Source organism: Pagrus pagrus, assembly GCF_965226575.1.
Source record: "Pagrus pagrus genome assembly, chromosome: 16".
In the NCBI taxonomy this organism is placed as follows: domain Eukaryota; kingdom Metazoa; phylum Chordata; class Actinopteri; order Spariformes; family Sparidae; genus Pagrus; species Pagrus pagrus.
The window spans coordinates 28,994,849-29,022,115 of record NC_140200.1 but is presented as its reverse complement, the minus strand read 5'-3'; the positions used below and the strand labels follow the sequence as shown (position 1 = coordinate 29,022,115).

The following is a 27,267-nucleotide window of genomic DNA, read 5'->3' as shown; positions in this document are numbered from 1 at the left end:
CCTGAGACATGCTGAGTGAAGTCAAATGCCTCCAATAAGCTAATGAAGTTTTGAGCATCTGGGTCTGTTTTATTATCAACATGGATATTAAAATCACCTGATATAATTATACTATCATAGTCGGTGGAGACCTTGGACAGTAGCTCAGAGAATTCATCAAGAAAGCCATATTTAGATTTTGGTGGCCGATAGACCGTGATGATTAAAATTGGAGCATTGCAATTTATAGATATAGCAAGGTGCTCAAAAGACGTAAATTCCCCGAGGGGGATTTCCTTGCAGCTATAGAAATCAGGGAAGAGAGCAGCTATCCCACCGCCTCTTTTATCAGGTCTGGTGGTTTGGAGGAATTTAAAATTGGGAGGTGCTGTCTCAATGAGTGCAACTGTGCCATTTCTGTCCAGCCAGGTCTCAGTCAGTAGAGTGAAATCCAGGTTATGAGTGCTTATAAGGTCATTAACTATAAATGACTTATTAGTTAGTGACCTGACATTTAATAAAGCCATTTTTATTGTTTGAGGTGCATGGCTTTGTGGGGGACTGATAGTTTGAGTCCGAACCAGTAATAAATTGTTTTGATTCCTGTATGTTACAGGGACATTTCTGGATGTGGGTCTATGGTTTACTAATACAGGAATTTGTATAGCAAGATGACAGTCATTACCGTTAGTAGAACAGGTTGGACTCACCAAACATCAGTAGTGAAGAGAGGATTTTAATGTGAGTTCCATGTTCATAGCGAGGAGACGTGATCCCTGAAAGTTTGGATGTACTCCATCATGTCTGAAGAGGTATGGGCGGTTTAAGAAGGTACCAAAGTTGTCCACAAACGGTATGTTGAGCGAGCAGCAGTATCCCTTGAGCCATGTATGAAGTTGACGGACACGGCTGAATTTTATGTTTCCAAAGCTGGGACACGGCAGCGGGCCGGAGATGACGAACTTGCGGTCTGACTGTAGAAGACTGTCCATAACATCATGAAGTCCTCTTTAAGTGTCTCTGATTGATTGTTCCTGAGGTCATTAGTTCCGACGTGGATAATAGTAGTGGTGGCAGACGGGTTTTCATCCAGCAACTGTGGGATTTTGGAGTCTATATCCTGGACGCGGGCACCCGGGTAGCAGAGTGTTTTAGCCGCGGGCAGGGTGATGTGTCGGACCATGGATGATCCGACAATGAGCACGGACGGAGGTCTGAGCCGTATGTTAGCAGAGAGAGGGGAAAAAAAACATTTACAAATGTACAAACCTGGTTTTCAACAGGCAGCACACAGTCAGCGTGCTCTGTGAGGGCACTCATGGCTAGGACACTGTTGTAGGGAGACGTGATGACATCATCCTCCGCAGACGGATAGATGGAGGTGACAATTCGACACACCTCAGGGAACTCCTCCTCCAGCAGGCCCAGCACTCTGGTCCCTAGGCCAGAGCCCGTACCTAAAATTCCAGATCAATGTATTTACTTTCTGCTCAAATGAAAGTAAACGCATCCACACACTCCCATCTGTGCAATAGTCATTTACAGAGGTAAACAAACGGTCAGGAAGCTTCTTCATTTATAAATGCGTCTTTACATGGGCAGGGTCAACTGTCTTTGTGTCTTACCTCCTCCCATAGAGTGAATGAGGAAGAAGCACTGCAGACAGTCACAGTGTTCTGCTGCCTTCCTCAGCTGATCCACTATTTGTTCCCTGTAGGCTGAGCCATACGTCATGTGTCCAACTGCCCTGAGAAAGAAGAAGCGTATCAATGAAAGGCTAAGATGTAAAACCAAGTCTTGGTTTTTGAGCCATGAGCTGGAGCAACAAATGGTATAACTATACCAAACTATATATGGTTTGCAAAATGGAAAATATTTCTCCAGTGTCTGACCCAAATTAGAAAAGTCAGGACCAAGGTTTGTTAATACATAATACTTCTCATCAGAAACAGACACATATATATATATATATATAAGTATGTGAGGTTGAGAAAAGCTAGTGGTTTTATAGGTGTTGTTGCACTGTGCGCAGATCCCACAACAGTAGTTGCCGTTGGGTAAAGGGCTTAGTAGCCTCTGTTGTATGGACTGCGTGGGTTTTTGGTGTGCAAAATTTGCATGAACCAACAGGTCTTTTAAGTTTTTTCCCCGTTTGTAAACAAAAAGGGGCAACTCTTTAAAAGTTTTGGCAAGTTCGGGATCAGATTTTAAAATATGCCAGTGTTTTTAAAAAACGATTTAATGACATGCGATTGAGAAGAATAGGCGGTTTTGTTATTTTTTTTTTTCAACAATTCAGAGCAGGGTACCCACACTGGAAAACTGGTAAATGGACTTGCATTTCTATAGCGCCAGTCTACTGACGCTCAAAGCGCTTTACAACACTTTTCACATTCACAAACACATTCATACACACATTCATACACTGATGACAGAGGCCAACTGCTCATCAGGAGCAATTTGGGGTTCAGTATCTTGCTCAAGGACACTTCGACATGCAACTGGTGGAGCCGGGGATTTCGAACCAGCGACCTTCTGATTACTACACGACACGCTCTACCTCCTGAGCTACAGCGGCCCGGTAATTCTCACTTTCATGTCTTCAGCTTTTTCAACAAAATATTCTGTTGTATTGCAAACCCTTTTTAGTCTAAAAATCGGACTTTTGGGAAGACCTCTCTTCAGTGGGGTGAGATGAAAACTGCTCATGGATAAAAGAGCATTTCTATCAGTTTCCTTGCGGTATAGCGTAGTGGATAAGATGCCATTGTTTTTTATTATCCACATATCTAGAAAATGAACCTTATCACCATTGTAGTCCATTGTAAAGTTCAGATTATCATTGAAGCTGTTTAGTAGAGTGAAAAAAATCATGTAATTCTTCCCCATTACCTTGAAAAAGACAAAATACATCAATATATCTATACGATTTCAAAATTTTAGACAAATGTGTTTTTCTCAGGATTCAAAACAAAGTTTCTCTCTCTCAAAAAAAAAAACAACAACAATACAAAAAGGTTGGCATAATTAGGCGCACAGATAGAGCCAATACTGGTCACAGACACTTGTAAATAGAAGTCTACATTGAAATTAAAGTAGTTCTTTTTCATGACAATATTTGCTAAATCACTAATGAACTGATGAGGCAGGACAGAAGCTTCATGATGTGTGATGCAAAACTGATCATTCCCACTAGTCCAGAATCATATTGCATTATCTGTCAAAAATAATGCAAAATCATTTTTTAAATCATAATCAGCCCTAAGAGAAAATAATTTAAATGTTGCTGTGTAATGGAAGAGTGCAACCTGCAAGCTAAAAGCTCTGTGAATGAGTTTGTCTGATCCAGAGAGACTACACTCATCACAGTTTTTAAACTCTTTGAGTTGATGTGGTTATGGGCTGGATTTTCATTGGCGTGCCCAAAGATACAAAGATCAAACATGCTCCATAATGAATGATTAATTGTATAAATTGATAATCATAAAACATAACATAAAACATACATGGAATTACTACTCCAACTTGATATAAGTTTATTAGGGTTCAATCTCACAAACTAATATGGTGCCAGCATGTTATGTGACAAAGATACAACAGATGATTATAAAAATTTAAAGACTTGTGTTTGGTGGAACCACAGCGCCTCCTGATGGTGAGTTCTGGTAAAGTTGGACGAGCTGTTTAAGAAATATTCTGTTTAATATGTTTATTGTTATCACCAGTAAATGTCTCTGATATATTTTGTTGTAACAAATATTAAGCTAGAACTATGAGGAATACGTATAAGTGATCAATTCTACCAGTTCTACTGTATATTCAAGTGTGTTTTTACTTTTGATCCAGTTTTAATTCCTTTTAAGTGTTCAGTGATTTTTAATCATGACATAATCTTATTTCATTGTTAGACAAAGTCCACATATTTTGCCATGGTGAAATTGTGTAAAAGGTGAAACACGATCTTGAAACATTTAAAACAATAGTTTAGTTTAATTAAGTCAGCAAGTTTAGACTTATAATATCATTTAAGGCGTCAACGCTGTCAGCCGCCTTTGGGTTCCTCCTACCAGACGGGGCAACAAAAAGGCTGAGACCACTTGCGTTCACTCTCTTGTTACTCTTGTTCTCTTATGCTCTTGTTACTATTGTACCCTTATGTTCTCTTATGCTCTTATTTTTACTCGGTCTCTTCTTTATAATTTTACTTTACTTTACTTTTACTTCCCTTTGCAACACGCTCCAAGACAGCGATCTCCGCAGAATCAACCATGTGTTGATCTTTTTCTCATTTTTATAGTCTGCTGTAATGTGGAGGTGGTTAATGTGGAGAACCGAGGGAAACTGTGTAGAATTCACTACTTCATTTATGAGATTGAATAAATTGATTTGAAATTGATTAAAGTTGATACAAGTTAACCTTGTTTAGTCGGATTTGATTAATTACCTCCGGATTATTCAAATAGACAAAACATCGGAGGTGGTGCCCCATTAACAAGTGTTTATTAATCGCCAGTGATTAATACATTGCATTTATTGATAGTGTATCTCCTACAAATGCCAATATCAACATTGTCTGTCAATCGCATGATAATCATGCATACAAGCTACTCAAATTGACATTTTTATTTTAAACGAAATTGAGTGATGACCTATTAGTGCCACTGCCATGCATAAACATACCTATTATCTTGCATAAAATACTGAGCTATTAAAATAATGGACAGATTCATTTTTTTTGATTTTTTAAAAACATTTCTTTTAACATTAACATTTATACATGTAGGGGGACAGTGAATCCTCAAGCCATCTGTGGATGGCACACATAGGCCTACTCCCACATTAGTGAGATGTCTAACCCTGATGAGTAGCACACAACTTATCTATCCTTGGATGGATGGAGGTTGTCAGGCAGAGGGTCATATCAGCCTCAGGCTGCAGTCTTGACCTGCAGGGTTTCCCGCAGCGCTTTCCTGTTAACGTGGCCGCCTTAACACTAAAGGGCTGCCGCCTAAACTAACGTCTTCAAAAAAAAAAAAAAAATCTATATACTAGCGATATTCGCCGTGTTACTCTGTCATGTTTTCTCCCTTTCATTTCAAACCGTGTCCGACACTAGTCTCCCTTCTCTGCAAAACGTATTAAAATAATAATAATAAAAATAAAATAAACTTTTTAAAATGGGCCTATGCGTCCGAATGCCTCTGAATCGCGCGATGCGTCCGAACAGCGGCATCTGGTGGTATGTCATTGTGCCATCTATCATCATTCGATCACCATCCCTCATCTGGGGGAAAAACAAATGATTTTCGGAAAGACGTTCATATGGAATTTGGATAGCTGACCCTGACAATCAACCTGTCGCATCAAGGTAAGATTATTATTGAATTCTATAAATACTAATAATAGTCTGTCAACTGTTCGTTCGTAGTAGGCTACCTGGAATTATTTTGATAGGCGTAATGTTTTCTTATCAAGGCTAATTGTGTTTAACGTTTACACGTGGCTGTATTATAGCCTAGCCTGCTTTTGACGTTTGCATGTGATTTTCTCTCGCAATGTACACAGCCAAATGTACACAGCCAATCTTCATGCGACGAAGCCGGCCTACTTCACCCTCTGCATCGCCTCCCCTATGCAGGATGCACCGTCAAAGGGCATCACGTGGCCCCTCTCAAAGGCCTTTCATAGAGGTCCCCTGCATTAACTACAGACGTGATGCCTTGGACTCGCACTTGAGCTCAACTAATCACGTTTCATGTGTGGGCATTGCAGCCCAATCAAGCCGAAGTAAGTGTTTCTGAGTGGTTCAGGAATAACAAAAAAACAAACAAAAAAAAACAGGGTGATTAAATTATATTTATTACATTATTTAAATTAACAGTGACTGTTTAATGTTTGTGTATTAGGTCTGCCAATCAATGAGGCATTTCAGCCCATTTTGAATTTGGAGCATGAGGCCATAATTGGTGGCTTTAAATGTCTATACTGGCTGGTAAAGCATGAAATTGCGCACCATGCAAATTACCCGACATTGTTGGATCTGGCAGACCTCCTACGCTGCGAATATTTTGCCAAACTGAAGGTAAAAAATATATATCTATTACAGTGTATTTTGCTGTCATCTGTTTCTAGTAGAATTAACTATAATTTAAGGATATATTATTTCCCTAGATTGATCAGAGGACCAACTATAGGTCCCACAGGATTGTGGACGAAATGCTCCAAATCATTGGTGAAGTGGTGGAGGAGCCCATTTTAGAGGCCATCAAGTCGTCAAAGGCTATTGGCCTTGAAATTGACGAGTCCACAGATATCTTTGTAACAAAACAGTTAGATGTCCATGTTAGGTACAGTAGTGGTCACCTTCTTCATTTTTTAAATGGTTCAATGATGGCGTCTTCCTGTGTGTGTAACAAAACCAGGTAAGACAAATTGTTTTTTTGTTAATATTCCAGGTACACAGACAAGGAAGGAGAGATGTTCTGTCAATTCCTGGATCTTGTACCCATTCCAGATGGCACAGCTAGAACTATAGCTGAAGCTGTGAAGGAGGTCATGACACAGAAAGAGATTCCCCAGGACCGCATCTTTGGCCTTGGAACAGATGGAGCCGCAGTGATGACCAGTAAAGTGAATTAAGGAAAAGGACGGCTAAGTTAATGTCGAAACTAATAGGTTCCCTTGATCTAATACCTGTTTTTTGTTTTTTTTTACTTTTATTTTAGGAAGACAGAATGGCACAGCAAAATTGCTGACTGACTCCTGGCCAGGATTAGTGTCAGTGCACTGTGCTGCTCATCGCCTGGCACTAGCATGTAAAGATGCAGCAGATGGAGTGCCATATATGAAAATCTTCAGAAAGCACCTACAAGACCTGCACCTTTATTTTAGGAATAGCGCAAACCGCACCAGCGCTCTACAAGCAGCTGCCAGTGTGCTTGGAGTAGCAGACCTGAAAGTCACAGTAAGTGAAAACATCAGGTGTTTGAAGTGAAGTACATCATATTCCTGAGATAAATATTGAATTAATTGCCCTATCCCCCACCCCAGGAGGTTAAAGACACTAGGTGGCTGTCACAAGAGAAGGCCATTTCAAATCTCCAGAGAAATCTACCTGCAGTGCTTGCTACACTAGCTGAGGAGGCAGACTTAAAGAAGGACCCTGTGGCACGGGGGTTGTACACCTACTATGCAACTTACAGATTTGTTGCAGCTATCCACCTGCAAGCAGACATCCTGCCCTACCTGGCCCAGCTTTCAAAGTTGTTCCAGAAGGAAAACATCAATTTCATGGCAATCAAGAACCATGTAAGTTGTGATGTCACATTGATCTTTATTTAATGCATGTCAATTTTCCTTTGGAAATATAAAATCATGTTTAATTTGCATGTCTATTATAGATTCCTGTTACCATTGAGACATTGAGGAAAATTAAAGCAGCTGGTGAACGGCAACCTGAGGGCTCCTTTCTAGCTCAGGTTGAAGAGAAGGTGACCCGTCTGGAACATCGATGCAGAAGAGGAGAGGACAAGACGTGGGACAGCTCATTCCATCACCACCTTATGGGAACGTTTTCAGACACAAGTAAGCAAGCTCAAGAATGAATAAACAATAATAACCCGCCTGAAATATGAGCCTTCTTTTTTATTTGAATTTTCTCTCACATCTAATGTGAATAGGTCATGGACCCCTACATTGATGGACTCATTCAGCACCTGGAGCTGAGGTTCCAGCAGCTTGGGATTCTTGGTGCTTTTAGTTCCCTGGGACCACAAGGACCACAAGCTGATGAGAGTCAGACTGTCTCAGACTTACAACTACTGGCCAAGCAGTTCCCTTGGCCAGAGAAGGCACTTCTCCAAGAGTGGCAGAGCTACAGAGTCCTAATAACAACCGGAATACTGAAAGTGAGTGACAGTCATTAACACAATATTAAGTTGTTTATGTGAGTTCATGCATATCTGTCATTGACCAATGTTCTCATCCATCAGGACAAGTCCCAGCTGGAGATGATGACAGCAATGGCATCAGGGTATGATGAGCTCCATCTACTCTACCCAAACCTGTCCCTCCTCTCTGCCATCGCCCTCACAATACCCGTCTCCAGCGTCAATTGTGAGAGGGATTTCTCTGCAACGAACAGGGTAAGTCCATTATCATCTCTCAGTCTTAGGTTCTATCAAAATTATTACACAAAAGTATCAAATACTAAACTTCAGTTCATTCACTGTATAGATCAAGACAGACCTGAGGAACAGGCTGCAGGGCAAAAGTCTGGCAGCCTGCATGAAGATTAGCATAAATGGTCCTCCAGTGAAAGACCTGAACTACAACAGGGCCCTTGAGAAATTCTTCTCCACACCGAGGAGAATAGCGTGTAGCGATGCTACTTGTCGGCTCTGCCATAAGTAGATAAGTGTCTGACTACCTTGCTGTTGCACTTTGTTATTTGCACAAATTCTTTGCACCCTTTGCTGTTAAAATTGCACAAAACCCTCTTGTTTAAGTTGCTGTTTATTGCCCTTTATTTATGGTATATTTGTATTGTTGTACCAGATGTTATTTTGAAAAGCTAAAGATTTTTATTTATTATAAGATATTGTTATTTGGTTATTTTTTAATAAATATGCGTTCAATGTAGTAATTAGGTGAGTGAGGAAAATCCACTTCGCAGAGATGGAAAATATTCCCTTCCCAACGCGCTCCCTCCATCTACTGTTAAGTTTGTTTAGCTCAGCGAAAATGTCAGTAAGATATGCAAGTTTGGTGACCCAGACATTGTCAATGAAAAGTGCTGCCAGCTCTGTGCGCTTTTGGAGAAGTAAAAACCCCCGAATAGACGTGCATAATTCCTCCACGTGAAAGCCATCGAACCTCATAAATGGTACAGTAGCGCAGTGTGTTCTTCTCCCTCAGCAGCACAGAGATTAGAGAAGAGACACGTTTGCAAAGCACTCTTCTTGACTATATTGACAACTTTCACAACCATGGGCGCAGTCCATGACATCTGACAATTCAGCACTCATGTCTTTGGCAACAAGTGACTCCCTGTGTAGCATGCAGTGCGTCCAAATCACTTGCGGAGCCACACCCTTTACAAGCGCAATTAGTCCACTTTTTAAACCAGCCATGGCTCTTGCACCGTCAGTGCACAGCACAATACATTTTGACCATGGAATGTCATTTTCTCTGAAAAAAACATAAATCACTTTGAAGATTTCAGAACTAGTTGTGCATTCAGGAAGCCGCTTACAAAACAAAAATTCCTCCTGTTTCTCATTTTGATTGACAAAGCGCACAAACGCCAGAAGCTGGGCGTCCTTTGACACATCTGTTGATTCATCCAATTGTAAAGCAAGTGCATCTCCCAAACTCAGCTTCTCTATCAGTTGCACCCACACATCAGATGCCATCTCATCAATACGGCAAGCAATGGTTGTGTCCGACACTGGAATAGTTTTCAGTTTATTAATGTCAATATCATTCCCATAGACTGTTTTACACATGTCAATTGCTGAAGGCAATATTAAATCCTCTGCAAGTGTGTATGGCTGTTTCTTCTGGGCAATCCGAAGAGCAACTTGATAAGAGCATTTGATAGCTAGCTCACCAACTTTGGCTGATTTTCTCATCAATGTCTGTTGACCTTGGAGGGATTTGAGACTAGTTTAGAAGTATTCAACAGGTTTGTCTTTTAAGTGGCTGTGGGTTGTCTCTGTGGTGTAAGATAATCTGTTGCCACCAGATACACTGGGGTTGCCATGGAGCGGGCTTATAGAGCTTCCGGGTCACGGGCTTCGGGGTCACTTAGTTACCTGCATGTGGGCAGACATGTTTAACCTGCTTGTATCAAAGGCTCTTATTCTGAAGGAGCGTGCTCTTGTTGTGAAGGAGCGCCTCAAGAGGTTACGCAGTCACCACCAGTGAAGAAGTGAGAGCGCACCGAAAACGTCGAGCGGACAGAGTTCCCTTTCTCCTTTCCTCCTTTTTTCCCACCTGTGCTCACTGTGGACTTTATAGTATTTTTTGCCTGAAGCACGGTAGTTTTTTGTTTGAAGAGTGTTATTGTGCCACTCCAAATGTTTAAGTGAATGAACGAAGTGAGTATCGTTGCATACTGTGTTATACTGTGTTTACTAGCACAATTAGCTAAATCTCGTGTGCTTTCTGCCGCCGGACGGTAATGGAGGTCCGTGGTGTTTACATTGTTCATGAATCTACTGTGAACGCTGGTAGCCGAGTGTTGTGTGTGTCCAGCAAGCTAGCTGTCGTAACGCAACGTTGTTTGGGTCGTGAATTTATCAGCTGTAGGCCGCCATGTGCGCTGAGTGTCGTCTTTTGTTTATACCCTGCTTCGCCAGGAGAGGGAGCTATTGACCCCTAGTTAACCTATACCTGTGCTCCTGTTGGTTTGAATGCATTACTGTTGCATATAAAGGAAAGACACTTATATTTTCTGATTGTGTAAACAGTTACTATTCCTTTATTATTTAAATACATTTATTATAATGGCTATGTGGTTTGTTACTATTTGCAGAACTATACAACAACATTGAGTGCACAAAAAATGCCACCATCAGCGGCACCTGCAAGCCTCATTACTGTGTCCTGACCGGCACCTCATCTTGACCGCTGTAACAACCTTAAAAGAGCTAGCCCTACACCTTACCTCTGAAACACTGCTGGTTGTAAAGTAAAGAAAACGTAACGCCAATCCCAAAGCATCCCGCCTTTATTTCAACACGACATGGTGTCAGAAGCGGGATCATTTTGAGTGACAGACGCGAAGAAAGTCAGCACCGCTAGCGACTACGCGGCTTCATGGAGGGCGAGGCAGCGACACCTGCAGAGGGACCTCGGCCGGCGATGGCGGCACCTCCGGCGGCGACTTTCAACATCTAACCCCCAGAGCCTTTTTTTGAGAACTGTGAGTATGGAGAACTGCATGATGAACTTTTGAGAGACAGACTAGTAGTGGGTCTTAACGATTCGTCACTGTTAGAGGATGCAGCTTAACAAAGACCTCACTCTCACTAAAGCTGTTATAATGGCTAGACAATCAGAGGAAATTAAACGACAACAGAGGGGAGTTGAGAGGGGAGTTGAGTGCTGCCAAGGCTGCTATGGATGTTGTGATTGTTAAAAGGGGAAAGCAGCACAGATATAAAGCCAAGGAACAGACACACGGAACAACAGATATTTAAGAAGACAATGCAAAATAAAGTGGGAAACAAAGCATGTCCCAAATGTGGTAAAACGCCCTCACACTCAGCGTCTCAGTGCCCTGCTAAGAGTGCAGAATGCCATAACTGTGGTAAACGTGGACATTATGGGAGAGTCTGCAGGTCAAACAGCACAGTAGATGAAGTTGCTGAGGACATGGGTGGACTTTTTCTGGGAGAATTGGATACCGGGGAGGAACCGTGGACAGCTGACATTAACGTAAGGGGCAGTAAAGTGACATTCAAACTAGACTCTGGAGCTGATGTTACTGCCATTCCTGAACAGACGTTCAAAAGAATAAGACACAGAGGTGAAGAACTCGAAAAAGCTCAAAAAACACTCTACGGTCCTGGTAGGGTTAAACTACTGGTTTTGGGCTCAGCTACAGAGACTCTATCATATGGAGAGAGGAGCACCACAGACAAAAATCTATGTTGTGAGAAATCTATGTGCGGCGCTACTGAGCAGACCAGCTTCGGTGAGACTCGAGTTAATAGCTAGAGTTTACAACCATAGACCGAGATATCCAAACAGAATCTCCTGGCGACTTGCTTTCCAAAAAGAATCAATGGTGCTGGGGGCAGGAGCAACAGAGGGCATTTTGCAGAGTGAGCTCTCCTCCGCCAAGGTACTTCAGCTATATGATCCTAACAAGCCACAGAAATTATCTGCTGATGCCTCATCATATGGGCTAGGGGCAGTGCTGCTACAGAAGGATGGAGAGGTGTGGTCAGCAGTCACTTATGCTTCCAGGTCACTGACAGACAGAGAGCAGTGCTATGCTCAGCTGGAAAAGGAGGCGCTAGCACTTACTTGGGCCTGTGAAAGGTTCAATGACTTCATTCTGGGATTACATTATAAGCTGGAAACTGACCACAAGCCTCTCGTGAGTCTGCTGGGGGGGCGGGCTCTGGACTCACTGCCACCGCGAATACAGAGATTCAGAATGCGCCTGATGAGGTACTCTTACACAATAATGCACACCCCAGGTAAAAGCCTCAAGGCAGCTGACATGCTATCTTGCTTGCCGCTCACAGATGGGGCCATACATGCTGACACAGACCTGATGGAGGACACCAATATTTATGTTGAGTCTGTGCTGGATAGTCTTCCCACAAGTGACAGATATCTTGCTGAGCTCCAAGGGCAACTGTGTGCTGACAGTGTTTGCTCTCAAGTCATGAGGTACTGTAAGGAGGGCTGGCCAGACTGAAACCAACTACAAGGAGCGGTCAAACACTACTGGCCAGAGAGAGCTGTTTTAAGTGTGTATAATTGACTTCTGCTGCGAGGTACTAGGTTAGTTATACCTGCAAACATGAGAAATAATGTCTTATAGAAGATTCATGAAGGCCACCAAGGAGTGATAAAGTGCAGGGAGCAGACGAGTCAGACAGTGTGGTGGCCTGGACTAAGTAATCAAATAAGTGAGCTAGTCCTAAGGTGCGGAGAGTGCATCAAAGAAAGAGTGCTTACAAAGGAGCCCCTGATGCCGACCAAGCTGCCACAGAGGCCCTGGCAAAAATTAGGTGCCGACCTATTCACCCTGAGAAACAGCACCTATATGCTAGTGGTTGAGTACTTCTCTAGGTACATAGAGATAGCGCAGTTCAGTCCAACGTCTCTTCCTCCTGACAATGGGCCACAGTTCTCTGGACACAACATGCAAGAGTTTGCAGACAATTATGGTTTGAACATGTGACCAGCAGCCCTAAATACCCTCAGAGTAATGGTGAAGTGGAACGTGTTGTTCAAAAAATTAAAAGCCTGCTGAAAAAGGCCACAGACTCCTATCGTGCTTTGTTAGCCTACAGAGCCACCCTTGAGTAATGGCTACAGCCCGGCCTAGCTACTCATGGGATGTCACCTTCACACCACGCTGCCGACATTTCCAGAGACTTTGCTGCCAGCTCTCCCAGACCTGCATCAACTCTGTCAGGAGGAGGGGGTGAGGAGATTGGGAGGTGGCACAAAGTTTCAATAGGAGACACAGAGTTAAGGCTCTGACTAAACTGTCGCCAGGAGATTCTGTTTGGATCTCTGATGCAAAGGCACAAGGTACAGTGACATCTGTCCACCCAACCCCGCGTTCGTACCTGGTCAGCGGGCCACATGGGACACTGAGGAGTAATCACAGTCATCTTGTACCAAAATCTTTGCCAGTCATGCCCGCCTGATGTGGATGTATCTAAAGAGACAGTTTCAGAGACTCCTACCTTTGTGGCCAAACTGCAAAATACGCCTGGCATTGTAAGAACGAGGTCAGGCAGAGAAGTGGTAAAACCGCAGAGACTTAACCTGCAGGGTTTCCCCCAGTGTATTATAAGCCTGGCGGGCCGCCAGGTCTTACTTGCCCCCCCGCCAGGCTAAGCATCGTTTATTTATTTTCTTGAAATCAGTTTTTGCGCTCCATCAACACCTGATCAGGTGTCTTTTTCATCACCTGACAACGTCACAACTTCGTCGCGCATAACGGGACATGTCACAAACATCATGCTCATCAGCCCACTGCTTCACCAGCTGACCCACCTCGTAGCCATTAACGTGAGCCGAGCTCGGCTCTGGAGGCTCAGCCAGCTGCTGTAGCGGCTAGTAGCTGTTAGCCGTTAGCACGTCGTCCCCTGCAGCATCAGAGCTCCGGACTTCTGTGAGCCGAGGTGCTTTCACCAGATGTGAAAATGACCCAGAGTTTCATTTTTCTGCTCGTACGGTTCACGTTTACATGTTTGTTTTCTCTGGTCCAAACAGTAGATTACAGAGTATCTTTGGTAGATCCGTGATTGTCACGTTTCCATGACGACTGACCGGAAACAGACGCATGGTCACGTTCAAGTGACTCCAGATTGTAAAAATCTCTGAGGAAAAAAATCAAAATCTCTGGAGACACCAGACAGTTGATATTATTTATCTTAATAGTATTTTTATTATTTATTTATTTTTGTGGTTGGTTGAACAGCATTTCAAGAGTGCAATCTGTAAGACCTGGTTTTACATAAATGTCTTATAATAACACATGATAATGATAATATTTTCAAATTTCCAGTCAACTTTTAACATTGATCTTAAAGCCTTACTTAAAGCCACTCTTTCTAAATTCTACTACTCCATTAATGAATCTGTTACCTATAGGGCCCTGCCATCAGTCAGTGGTCAGGGTCAGGCCCCTGACACAAAAAAACATGCTTGGGCACCGGTGGGCCGCTGGTGGGCCACCCTACCACCGGGCTTAGCAAGTTTTCTGGGCGAAACTCTGACCTGTGAAACAAAAATAAAAAGACTGTGTATTTGGTTTATGTGTGCGTAAAAAGAAGCCTTAATAATTTTGTTGCAAGAATATGAATTTGCTATTATGTAAAGTAATATGATTTGTTTTAACAAAGGCAGCTAAAAAGAAGCCTTAATAGTTATGTTGCAAGATTTTGTAAGAAATATGAATTTGCTGGTATGTTAAGTAATATGATTTGTTATAACAAAGTCAGCTAAAAAGAAATAGAAGTTGGTAAAGTTTTATTACATTAACTGTGTTGAGTGTAAGCTTTAGTTAAGGGTCACTTAAATTTAAAGAAAGGGGGATGTGGTGTAATGTAATCCTTTGCCGCCGGATACACTGGGGTTGCCATGGAGCAGGCTTATAGAGCTTCCGGGTCACAGGCTTGGTGGTCACTTAGTTACCTTCACGTGGGCAGACATGTTTAACCTGCTGGTTGTAAAGTAAAGGAAACGTAGCGGCAATCCCAAAGCATCCCAACAACACGACAGTCTCCAAGTGACGCTGCAGCTTTGATGGCTTCATAGATTCGTCTGACTGCACAGTAGAGCAAATGACACACATTGGTAATTCATTGCCATCGGTCTCCTTGAAGGCAAATCCAAACTTCAGATAATTATCTGTATATTTTCAGATCTTCTCTCGTTTGCGCTTACCCTTATCAGCCGCTACATCAGCAGCAGGTGCCGCTTCGCTACTTGCATTTTCACCGGTGGTTGCTGAGGTGGAGGGTATCTCTCTTGTGCTTGTGGAGTTTTTTGGTCGAGTTACAAAACGATCCATTTTCGCTAATAAAAATGTCCATACACTTGGCATAATAATATACTGGCCTCAGTAGTTGGCTGTTGTGGATAGGAGCTGCAGCGTTTTAGCGCTAGTCTCGTGCTGTGAGTGAACTAGTGCCCAGCTTGAGAGAGCTCCTGTGTGTCGCTGAATGTGTGCATTTCTGACTGAAAGATAACATCTACCTCCATTTATCCAGTCGCTACAATATGTTGGATTCATGTTTGTGTGTATTTAAAGATATTTAAATTGGTTAATTTGTTTCAGATGGAGCCAACTGAATACATGTGTCCCAAGCTGGTAATATTTTTTCTGCTTTGTGCATTAATCCACTCATATCATCAGAAAAAGAGGGAAAACAGTACATGGTGATTCTTTCACTGTGCCACATAGAATCAGGGATATAGCAGACCACAAGTTGAAATACCTTGGATAATATCCTGCAGCTGGAGAGAAGGCTCCTAGGTATGGGTGATAATCAGTTGGTCCAAGCAAAGAAGTAAAGAAAACAGCTGACAGTAATCACCACCATGGCATGGGATCCTTTTGAAAAGTAGGCTACATACAAAATAGTCCCATCAAACTGAAAATCATACTGATTTAGCAGTATTTAAATTAAAGAGTTCAATGAAGGATGCCCTTAATTCTTTTGAGTAAAAAATTAAAGTTCCTCTGTCTTCCATTTGGGTACCTGTCAGCCAGTCAAAATCAACGGTGTAGCAGGGTCCCAATAGTGCACAATCTGTGTGGAAAATAGTCCCATGAAGTTCACAATAATGATGTTGTAACAGCAGTTTATGTGAACCGCTCAGTGTGGAAAGACTAAGACTAAGGAAGTAACATTTTCTCCATCTTTGTGTGCAACATGGAGGCAAGCAGGGTTTAGGAGTCCGAAGTGTATTCCTTTGTGGTTCAGCAGGGCCTTGATCTCATTAAACGTGGCACGTTTTTTTTAGATAGGACTGCAGTGAAGTCCAGGTAAAGTCTTATGGTGTTGTCCTAGTAAAGGAGTTCATGTTGTCTTGCCCAGCGCAGTGCCCATTCTTTGTCTTGGTACCAATAAAAACAAGGTAAGATGGTTCTGGGGGCAGCTACTCCTCTAGGCTTGGGAGGGAGAGAGTGGTGGACCCTCTTGAGTTTAGGGGCTTGTCAAACACTTTTGGGCCATGATTTCCTTTAGCAATTTAGAAACAAATTGAACAGCATCTTGTCTATTTTCATACCTTCCAGCACAATTGGTTGTCATCCTCCGCCTTGGCGAGCTTTTCCAGGTTTTCATCTGTGGTACTTTCAACTGTGGTGGTGTCTCTGGAAGGAGTTAACCGTCTTGTGGAATGCATCCACCGATGCCTTCAGAGGAGTGATACAGTTCTAAATTAAAGTTGACATAACCTCCATGAGACTAAAGTGCTGTTCAGCCAACCCAGCCTCCAACTTGTCCAGGGATAGTTCACTGCCATCATCATTGAGCTCTGATTTGGTGCTGGGGTGAACAGGCGCCACAGCGGATGGGTAGTTAGTGAGGGAGTTGATGTAAGCAGTAAGAGTTTTGACTTACTGTGGCTGAAGTGGTTTATTGATGTGAACAAATCATTAATTTTGCATCTTTCTCCTATGCTGACATAACCAGCAGTCTTTTTTTTGTTATTTGCACCTTTGTTGGCCATGTTTGTGACGCCAACATCCTGTGGTTAGTGTGTCTCTCACCAGTTGTTGCCTGAACCTGACACGCCTGTGAGGAGCTGACCAGTGTCGAACACTTCTCTCAATGGGCCCTGCAGGATCTCGTTGACCACACCCTCCTCCATGTCCACCAGCACCGCCTATGGGTTCAAATATGTGAGTGTGAGGACAGAACATATATTTTGTTCTATTATACGCTGAGCACACAACTTTGACCCTGTGGCATCAGTCCACAACTCCTCTTTCTAACCTTAACCAATGGACACCAAACCTTTCATTGAGCAGAATCCAACCCTGACATTGACCCTGATTCTAAAATAAACTTTTCACTCAAGCTGTTTTCTGGTCATGGGGAGAACTTACCCTGGCCTTCAGATGTTGGATTTTTCCACCGATGCCACAGGCTTCCCCCTCACTTTTCCTGGAAAAGCACAGTAAATATGAAAGGGCTACAGAGGCACTTGTAGCAGTTATTGGATGAAAGCAGGTGTGATTACCTGGAGTCCACATTTCGGAAAAAGCTACTGAGGGCCTCATCATACAATCCTCTCTGAACAGGAGAAGACACAGGATATTAGGTTCCCTTAAAAGTCATGGAAGGTGATTTTAAAAACAAGTTTGTTAGTATAAGATGAGATAAGGAACAAAAAGAACGTGCTTACTTCAAAGGATAGTGATCTCAGTTCTCAGCAATAACAATATTATCATAACCACTATGTGAGTTTAGGCTAACAATACTTATGTAGGAGGTATGTTGGAGGGAGGCAGAGATCAGGAGTGATAAAAAAAACTTGCCATGTATTTTTGCTGGATTTTATCAACTTCTGCCTCACAACAATTGTTAACCATTTTCACCTGAAGCTAACGTCGGCAGCCATAAATATTAACTGTCACAGCAAGCCCAGCTAATCAGCCAAGATCTGAGGAGGCTCTGTCAACTTTGCCATCCAACTATGAGAGAGGTGTGTACAGCCAATACATGCCTTATCTTAAAGCTGCTATGTGAAAACAATATTATTTTAGATTACAACAAACTTGTTAGGCACTACAAATGGATAATTAGGGCCCGAGCACGAATCTCGTGCGAGGACCTATTGTATCTGTAGGCGGAATTCATTATTATTCTTCCATCCCCGAGATCGCATTTTTGGCGGCCTGAACATACCCCAAAACTCACCAAACTTGGAACATACATCACATGTGGTGAAAAATTTGATAATTCAAAATGATTTGGGGTGGGTGTGGCCAGGGGACTCCATAGCGCCACCTAACGTCGTTTTGTCCCCGCAAATTTTTTCTCGGATTGTCTTGAAATTTACAGGAGTCATGGGTCTCAAGGATTTAGGCTGGAATTATTTTTCTCTGAATTTTTCCGCAACAGGAAGTCGGCCATCTTGAATGGCGTGCGACAATTTTCATTTTTCCGACGCATTTTTCGGGACTTTAGGATGTTCGCAGACTCGCCAAATTTGGCCCGTAGCTCCTTACCTATGAGTACATTAATTCGATACCACTACTGCCCTCATGAGCAGCACGATAGCTCAGTAGCGCCCCCTAACGCCCCACTTATGGCTTTTTCCATTCATTTTTTGTCATGTTTTCGCCTCATACTTTATCTAACTTGTCCTACATATTTAACGCCACAGACTTCACACTCACTACATATCATCTTCAGACCTTGATGATGACACCTTGTGCAAAGCTTTCGCCTCCGATATGCCTGGTGGGCGTGGCAGTGCAATGACCCCTTATGGCTGTTCCCATTCTGTAGGAACCCATTTCTACGCCTCGTACTTTGACTAACTCCTCCTACAGATTTAACGGCACAGACTTCACATTCGCTCAGAAGCATCCTCATACCTTGATGATGAAAAGTTGTCAAAAGCTTTTGTCTACGTTATTCCTGGTGAGCGTGGCGGTGTGATTAATTTTGATGACTCCCTTATGGCTTTTCCCATTCTGTGCGATCCCAATTTCTAAGTCTCATACTTTCAATAACTCGTCCTACAGATTTCACACCACAGACTTCATATTCACTCAGTAGCATCCTCGTACCTTGAAGATGATGGTTTGTCAAAAGCTTTTGCCTAAGTTATTCCTGGTAGGCGTGGCGACGGTGCGTTCAATTTCGATGACCCCCTTATGGCTTTTCCCATTCTGTGTGAACCCAATTTCTAAGTCTCATACTTTCAATAACTCGTCCTACAGATTTAACACCACAGACTTCACATTCACTCAGTAGCATCCTCAGACCTTCAACAGCCTATGTTACACCTGATGGGCGTGGTGGTGTGGTCAATTGTGATCCTTCGCCATCACGCAGGAAGTCCTTATAACTTCAACATACACTTGCCCATCTGCATCAAACTGCTCACAAATGTAGAGAAGCTCACCCTGAATACGTCTCTGCATCAATACTGTGTCATATCTATAGTGCCACCCACTGGACACAGGAAGTCACTGAATATTCCACTGTTGTGTTTTGTGTGACACGTATCCCATTTAGGTAGGAAATTTCCAAAGGCAAAGGGTGAGTACACATCTGGGCGCGCGGCTTCTGACGGCGCCACAGCCCAACGTACGTCGGGGGTGAGGGCCCGTTCATCACTGCTTGCAGTTTTAATTAGGGCTCAAGCACGAATCTCGTGCGAGGACCTATTGTATCTGCTAGGATTATTATTATTCTTCTTTTTCTTCTTCCTTCCAGTCGACTGCATATTTTGCATCCTGAACATACCCCAAAACTCATCAAAATTGAAACATATATCACATGTGCGTGCCCACATCTGAATTCAACACAATTGGCGGTAGGTGTGGCCAGGGGACTCCATAGCGCCACCTAACATCAAGTCATGTGACCAAAACCTGCTCGGATCGTCTTGAAATTTATAGGACTCATGGGTCTCAAGGATTTAGGCAGGAATTATTTTTGTTGGAATCTTTGCCCCAACAGGAAGTCGGCCATCTTGAATGGCGTGCGGCAATTTTCATATTTCCGACGCTGTTTTCGGGACTTTAGGATGTTTGCAGACTCACCCAATTTGGCCTGTAGCTCCTTACCCATGAGTACATTCATTTGATACCACATCTGCCACCATGGGTGGCACAACAGCTCAGTAGCGCCCCCTAACGCCCCCCTTATGGCTTTTCCCATTCATTTTTAGTCATGTTTTCGCCTCATGCTTTATGTAACTTGTCCTACAAATTTAACGCCACAGACTTCACACTCACTAAGTATCATCCTGAGACCTTGATGATGACACCCTCTCAAAAGCTTTCGCCTCAGATATCCCTGGTGGGCGTGGCGGTGCGGTTAATTTTGATGACCCCCCTTATGGCTTTTCCCTTTATGTACGGACCCAATATGTCTATGCCTCGTACTTTCACTAACTCGTCCTACAGATTTAACACCACAGACTTCACATTCACTCAGTAGCATCCTTAGACCTTCAACAGCCTGCGTTGTGCCTGGTGGGCGTGGCAGTGCGGTCAATTTCGATCCTTCGCCATCGCGCAGGAAGTCCTTATAACTTCCACATACAATTTCCCATCTTCACCAAATTGGTCACACATGTAGAGGGGCTGGCCATGATTATGTCTATGCATCAATACTGTGTTAAGTGAAAAGATGGCTCTATAGCGCCCCCTGGAATATTTCTAACATGCAGCCCCGCCTCCTACATGCATGTACATGAACAAAATTTGGTATACATATGTATCATTACCAGACGCACAAAAAACCCTCTTGGACACATACCCTCAGTCCAACGGGAAGTCTGCCATTTTGGTTCAAAGTTCAGAACATCGCCATTTTCTCCCATTTAAAACCCATTTTTATGCCTCGTAGCTTTACTAACTGGTCCTACAGATTTCACAGCACAGACTTCATATTCACTCAGTAGCATCCTCGTACCTTGAAGATGATGGTTTGTCAAAAGCTTTTGCCTAAGTTATTCCTGGTAGGCGTGGCAACGGTGCGTTCAATTTCGATGACCCCCTTATGGCTATTCCCATTCTGTGTGAACCCAATTTCTATGCCTCATACTTTAACTAACTCGTCCTACAGATTTAACACCACAGACTTCACATTCACTCAGTAGCATCCTCATACCTTCAACAGCTTGTGTTACACCTGATGGGCATGGCGGTGCGGTCAATTGTGATCCTTCGCCAATACGCAGGAAGTCCTTATAACTTCAACATACACTTGCCCATCTGCATCAAACTGCTCACACATGTAGAGGAGCTCACCCTGAATACGCCTCTGCATCAATACTGTGTCATATCTATAGGGCCACCCACTGGACACAGGCAGTCTCTGAATATTCCACTGTTGTGTTTTGTGTGACACGTATCCCATTTAGGTAGGAAATTTCGACAGGCAACAGGCAAGCACACATCTGGGCGCGCGGCCTCCAACGGCGCCACAGCCCAACGTACGTGGGGGGGCGAGGGCACGTTCATCACTGCTTGCGGTTTTAATTGTTTTTGTAATGTTTATGTATTGAAAAGATGCAGCTTTCATTTTGTAGACTACTATAGTCTGATTATAGGAGGGACTTTCTGAATAAAAGGGGAATTTAAATGATGAAAAGTAGCCATTAGCAGTGATATTGATCACTGAGCATGCCATACACTGAGATGCATCACAATGCATCGAGGAATCATTTTGCATTTAAATCGTTGAATCATAATTGAATCGAATCGTGAGGCCAGTGAAGATTCACACCTCTAGAACTCGTATTGAAATAATTATAAAAGGAAACTCGATATAATGACAGCAAAAAAATCTGCAGGTCACCATTTCAGACCATCTGCGTATTGTGTGCATATCTCAATTACGTAAAAATGCTGCTCATATAAAATTCAGTTATAAAATCAAGGCGCAACATGGAGTGTCTCTCCTGTCAGCCTGCTGACAGCACATTCAGAAGAAGGCCGGTGCTACCCCTTTTTTGGGACCTAGGCCAGATTAGGCTTTGGTGCCCTTAAATTGCAGCTTCTCTCATTAGCTCACCACCATCACATGTTATTAGTTGGATTTGTTTTAGTGTAAATTCATTATATACACGTGCAATAATGTAAATGAGATAATTTCATTATTGACAAATCTGTGGATTATTATTTTTGATTGTTTGTTCTCCAGCATTTCAGAAAATTGCTCATGAATTTCCCAGAGGCCCACGTCATCTTCAACTTGCTCTGTGATGTATCAGATTTCTTTATTATTTAATTTTGGCAGGGAAGGAATGTGTAGGAGTAAATATGAGAAAGAACACCAGAGTGGAGGGGCTGATGAGGATGTTGATCTCGTGCACCTAAACTATGTGAGAAGAAAAGGAAATTCCAGGGGTCGACAATATAAATGGCCCGGTGGCCCGGACGTACTTTTAAAACCGTCAGGGCCACCAGAACGCTCCAAGCACTGGCCCGGTGGGGCCAGCATGGATTAAAGTTCTCCGTCTCTACGACGGATTTCCGTCATTCAAACCTAACAGAGGCGACTTGTGAGATCAATGTAGATCGGAGGAGAACAGTTGGCTGATTGTTATTGACAGATTGTCACACTCTACAGCCAATTGTATTGATAACAGCGTGTACGCGCCTGACCAATGACAGTGTAGAGACCCACACAGGGCGGGATCTCAACACGGAGCGGCGCTAAAGTTTAGCTGCTTAGCTAGCAAGGACTCGTCGCGCTGCTACGTTATCAGTTGAGTTTAGTCAGCACGTGAGAGCTCGTCTGACACGGAGAGTCTCCTGTTGTGTGCTACATGTGTGAAACAACAACTATAGTCTGGACTTTGTCTGCAGTGTATCTGTGTAAATGGCTTCATTCAGCGTCTCTCCCTCCCCTCTGGCACCGTGAGTTACCACGGTTACAGGAACGCCCTGAAACTTTATAATGATGATCAATAAGAAGTTTTTGGTTAGTTTGACTGTACAGAATCATGAATGTAGCCTGATTGTAGCTCAATGCTGAAATTAGAACATATAGAACAAAAGCCTCAGAGCTTCTTTGATTAACAGTATGTTAATGATGACAGAAAGGTGATAACTCGCCATCAGACTGACAAGGCTGCAAAAGTTGCTGTTTGTCTCTCATCTCATCTCTCTCATCTCATTCTCTTGTCCGCTATGTCCCTATTGGGGTCGCGGGGTGTTGCCGCTTTTTATCCCCTCCTTTCGGGGGGTTGCGGGGCTACTGGGGCCAAATCCAGCTCTCACAGGGCGAAGGCCAGGGTACACAGCTGGATGAGACGCCAGTTCATCCAGGGCCCTCTGATGGCAGAGGCTGCCTTGCAAGGTGCCAACTGCGCATCAGGAGCAATTTAGGGGTTCAGCATCTTGCTCAAGGATGCTTCGGCATGTAGCTCAGTTCCGCCCAGGGGAGCCGGGGTTCGAACCAGCGACCTTCTGGTGGCTAGTCACCTGCTCTACCCACTGAGCTACAGCTGCCCCAGTTGCTGTTTGTATGATGTATTTTTCTTCTGGTGGCTAGTCACCTGCTCTACCCACTGAGCTACAGCCGCCCCAGTTGCTGTTTGTATGATGTATTTTTCACTTTAAACAATGTTATTAATAATAATAATTAATGATAATGATGATGAGAAGAAGAAGTAGAAAAATAGCGTACTGAAAAGTTCTGTAGATGGTTGATTATTTGAAACAGTAAAACTTGAGGGAAGCTTGGCAAAAAAAAGGCACAGATTGATTTCATAGATTGAAAATTACATTGAAAAGACAAAAAACATTTTAAGTGTGAATAGAACAGCTGTTCAGATCATCCTCCTGTAAAACACTGTTGGTCAAATATTTAAACTTGGTGTGGGGTGAGGCTGTAAATCTTATCTTATTTTTTTAGTAAAACGCTCTGTAACCCGGAGGGGGGCTCAAAAATCAACCAACTGAGGAGGAGATGGAGGAAGAACGGATTGTGCTTGAGTAATGCAGCACTGTTTGCACTTTTGATTTATGTATTTGCACTTTTTGACCTCAGTACTGCAGTATTAAAATAAATGTTATTAAATCAAATTGTTCTTTTTCGTTATTTTGGGGATCGATTCCTGGGCCAGTGGTTACAATGTTGGAGCCAGTGATCTTCAAAAGCCCCAGAGGGCCAGTGGCAAATTTCCCTTATTGTCTACCCCTGAATTCTGCCATCATTATTATCATTTGCCTATGTGCCTTTCCTGCTATGACACATCAAAATGTCTGCTATTAAAAGACCTCTTATTGTGGCCAAAAACTCAGATTATCAAACACAATTTAGGCAAACGCAGTGTAGGCTGCAAGTAAACTGCCCGTGGGTTTCTGTTTGACGGTAGTTTGTGATTGTAATGTCTAGGTAGACAGAATGCCTTTGCTGCATTGTGTGTGAATTAGCACTTACTTTATTGACATGAGCATGTTCTCGCAAAGCAAGATCCCAAAACCTGCAGCCGACTTGGTTGCCACATTGTCCAACTGAAAAAAAAAAACGCATTCAAACTTTAGTTAACATAGGCTGGCATTATGCTAATGTTTTAACAACTGGTTAAATCAGCATTATACAACACGTAGATCTGACTGAGCAATCTGATTGGTCAATCAGACATTGTAGACTGTGCTCAAATGAGCATCACAGCACAGTTAGCCGTGCTCAAATGAAAAATGCCTCATCACTGAAAGTATCACTCCGCCTGTATTTTAAACTACGCAGGGGCAGCTAGCAAGAAACACAGCTAGCTAACGATAGAGCTAAAACGGCTGTATTGACCTGACACAAAATGGATAGTTTTGCTGTTTATTTTGATCTATATGGTGGAGTTTTGAGGAATGGCTGGAAGAAGATGAAAAGGAGAACATAACACCAAGAAACAAGAGATTTGCTGCTTTGTCGGGTGAGGAGCTCAATCAGTTAGAGAAGTCGAAGAATGAAGAGTACATACGATCAACATCTTGGGCTGTCAAGTGTTTCCAGGACTATTTAAAAAGCAGGAAACAAGCTGTGGATTTTGCAACTATAACAAAAGAAGATCTCAACAAGATTCTCCATGAATTTTATGGTTCAGTTAGAAATAACCAGGGTCAGTATTACTCCATTAGTAGCTACGTCGGGTTGAGAGCTGGCATTAACCGCTTTTTTAACGACCCTCCTCTTAGTCGCGCATGGTCTATCATGAAAGACAGTGAGTTCACTACGTCAAAAAATGTATTTAGTGGGCTCATAAAGTTTCTCAGACAACACTCAACATCATCCTGCCATCACCGAAGAGGACTTGATAATATTGAGGAACTTGGAGGCAATGAACCCAAACACACCACGGGGCTTGGTACACAAAGTCTGGTTTGACATCCAGCTACATTTTAGGAGGAGAGGAAAAGAGGGTCTGTGAAAACTTACACCACAGTCTTTCGCAATAAAATGAGATTCAACAGGTGGGTTAATCAAATAGGCTAAAGGACTTGCAAAGTGCCATTAATAGCACAATGGTATCAAAATAATAACACTCTGTTAAGAAGAAACGTGGTTAAATGTGTCCGATTACGGTTTTATTTCTGTCTTAAGGCAACAAATGTGTGACATTCACCTTCAATGAGGATACAAAAAACCACAAAGAACATCATGACAGGGATCGTCAAAGTAGACGGGGGTAATGTTTGAAGATCCAGGGAGTGAATTGTGCCCGGTTTCATAATTTGAAAAGTACCTGTCTAAAATCCCAAACGAGGCTAAAGCTTTTTCCCTCCATCCAAAAAGAGGAGAAAGGTTAGGGGAGGTGTGGTACTCTTTGGAACCGATGGGTGTAAATTACCTAGGCTCCATGCTAAAGTGCATCTCTAAAAATGCAAGCACATCAGTGATTTACACAAATCACAGCATCAGGAGCACTACCATCCAGAAACTGGCCGAGTGCGGACAGTAAACGAGAGAAATAATGGCCATTAGCGGACACAAGTCTGAGAGTTCATTACACAGCTACTGAGCACCTTCTCTGGATAATAGAAAACTGTGGAGCAATATGCTGTGCACCAGCCGTGGAAACGTCAGGCCGGCGGAGACCAGCCCCTCAAACACCTCTACAGCATCACCTGCGAAACGGCTGAGATCCAGTATGGACTTTATGGATAACTGTTTCACCAACTGTTCTTTTAATGGCAGTCTGCAGTTCAATTTCTACAAATAACTTCTCCTTGATGAGTTACTGGATACTAAATGGTGTGTAAAAATGAGATAAAATATGATCCAGTACAACACACATGTACGACCACAAAGAAGAATCTAAGATATAAGATAAAATAGTGAAGTTGCATACAGGAATGAGATGTGTGTACATAATAAAGTAGAAAATAAAAGTGTTATGTGGTTAAACAGTCTGGATGTTACCTGGCTAATATTTTCACCTTGTGGTTTATCAGTACAGTAGAAGAACAGTTAGATTAATATAGCTATTGTAGCCTATGCAGAATAAGCAGAAGCAATAAATAATTAGATGTAAGAGACGATGTAGTAAATGTCGCCTAAAAATGGATCATATAAACTATAAAATTGCTGATTAATGAAAGCAGTATAACTGTTTATCATTGTAGATAAAGATCAGCTGTGCTGATGAGTCGTTGACACAGCACCTGCTACCGTAACATTACTAGCTTAAACTGACTGTAAAGTCAGCAGACGTAATAACTATATCAGTCCATGAAAAAATATTTTTTCCAGCGGATATCTTAGTTACAACATGACTGAGCTAGCAAAGCAGTTGTGTGTTCCTATGTGTGGTATTTATTCAGTTTTGGGAAATTGCGAAGTCTTGAAAGCATAAGCTGAAGTTGGCTGTAGCTGACAGGGACTAGTTAACGCCAGACGTCATGTATTTCCATTGAAACGGGGACAAACACTAGCAAAACACTTACACTTTGAGAGCGTATTGTTCCACATTATAGACACATTTTTCTAATATATTTTATTTATATTGGTGGTTGTTGTATAATCGCATTATCACTCGTGTAATAATGCTTAAGTAAACCAACTCAACTAGTCGAGACGCTATATTTAAGTTCTGACTGTTCAACTTATAGTGGAGCTAACGTAACTGTATCTACAATACCACAACATAGCAAATGACAGCTAGCTCAGCTGTAACTTTGTTTCTGGATACTAACTTCTTCAGTTCAGTGAGCTGCACTCGGGTTTTACTCACCTTGGACAACAACTGATTGCGTCATGGCAGCAACAATACAATTAATATGCTGACCTGAGGCATACTTTATGGTAATATTTGCCCACAATTGTCTATTAAAACTTCAGATCGCGTCTTTTAGCTCGCGCCTTGGACTCGCGCGTCCGCTCT

General features: G+C 42.7%; 1 protein-coding gene across 1 annotated transcript in view; it reads right to left on the bottom strand.

Moving 5' to 3' along the window:
- Positions 1-27,267, bottom strand: part of tube1 (tubulin, epsilon 1) — a 38,365-nt gene extending 11,098 nt beyond the window's left edge. Inside the window, exons 1-7 of the mRNA XM_084378159.1 lie at positions 27,118-27,267; positions 24,330-24,403; positions 17,434-17,486; positions 17,300-17,357; positions 16,961-17,076; positions 1,605-1,726; positions 1,249-1,436 (exon numbers count right to left, since the gene is read on the bottom strand). Of these exons, the coding sequence (XP_084234285.1) occupies positions 1,249-1,436; positions 1,605-1,726; positions 16,961-17,076; positions 17,300-17,357; positions 17,434-17,486; positions 24,330-24,403; positions 27,118-27,142 (636 nt within the window). The 5' untranslated portion in view covers positions 27,143-27,267. The remainder of the gene's footprint in view (positions 1-1,248; positions 1,437-1,604; positions 1,727-16,960; positions 17,077-17,299; positions 17,358-17,433; positions 17,487-24,329; positions 24,404-27,117) is intronic.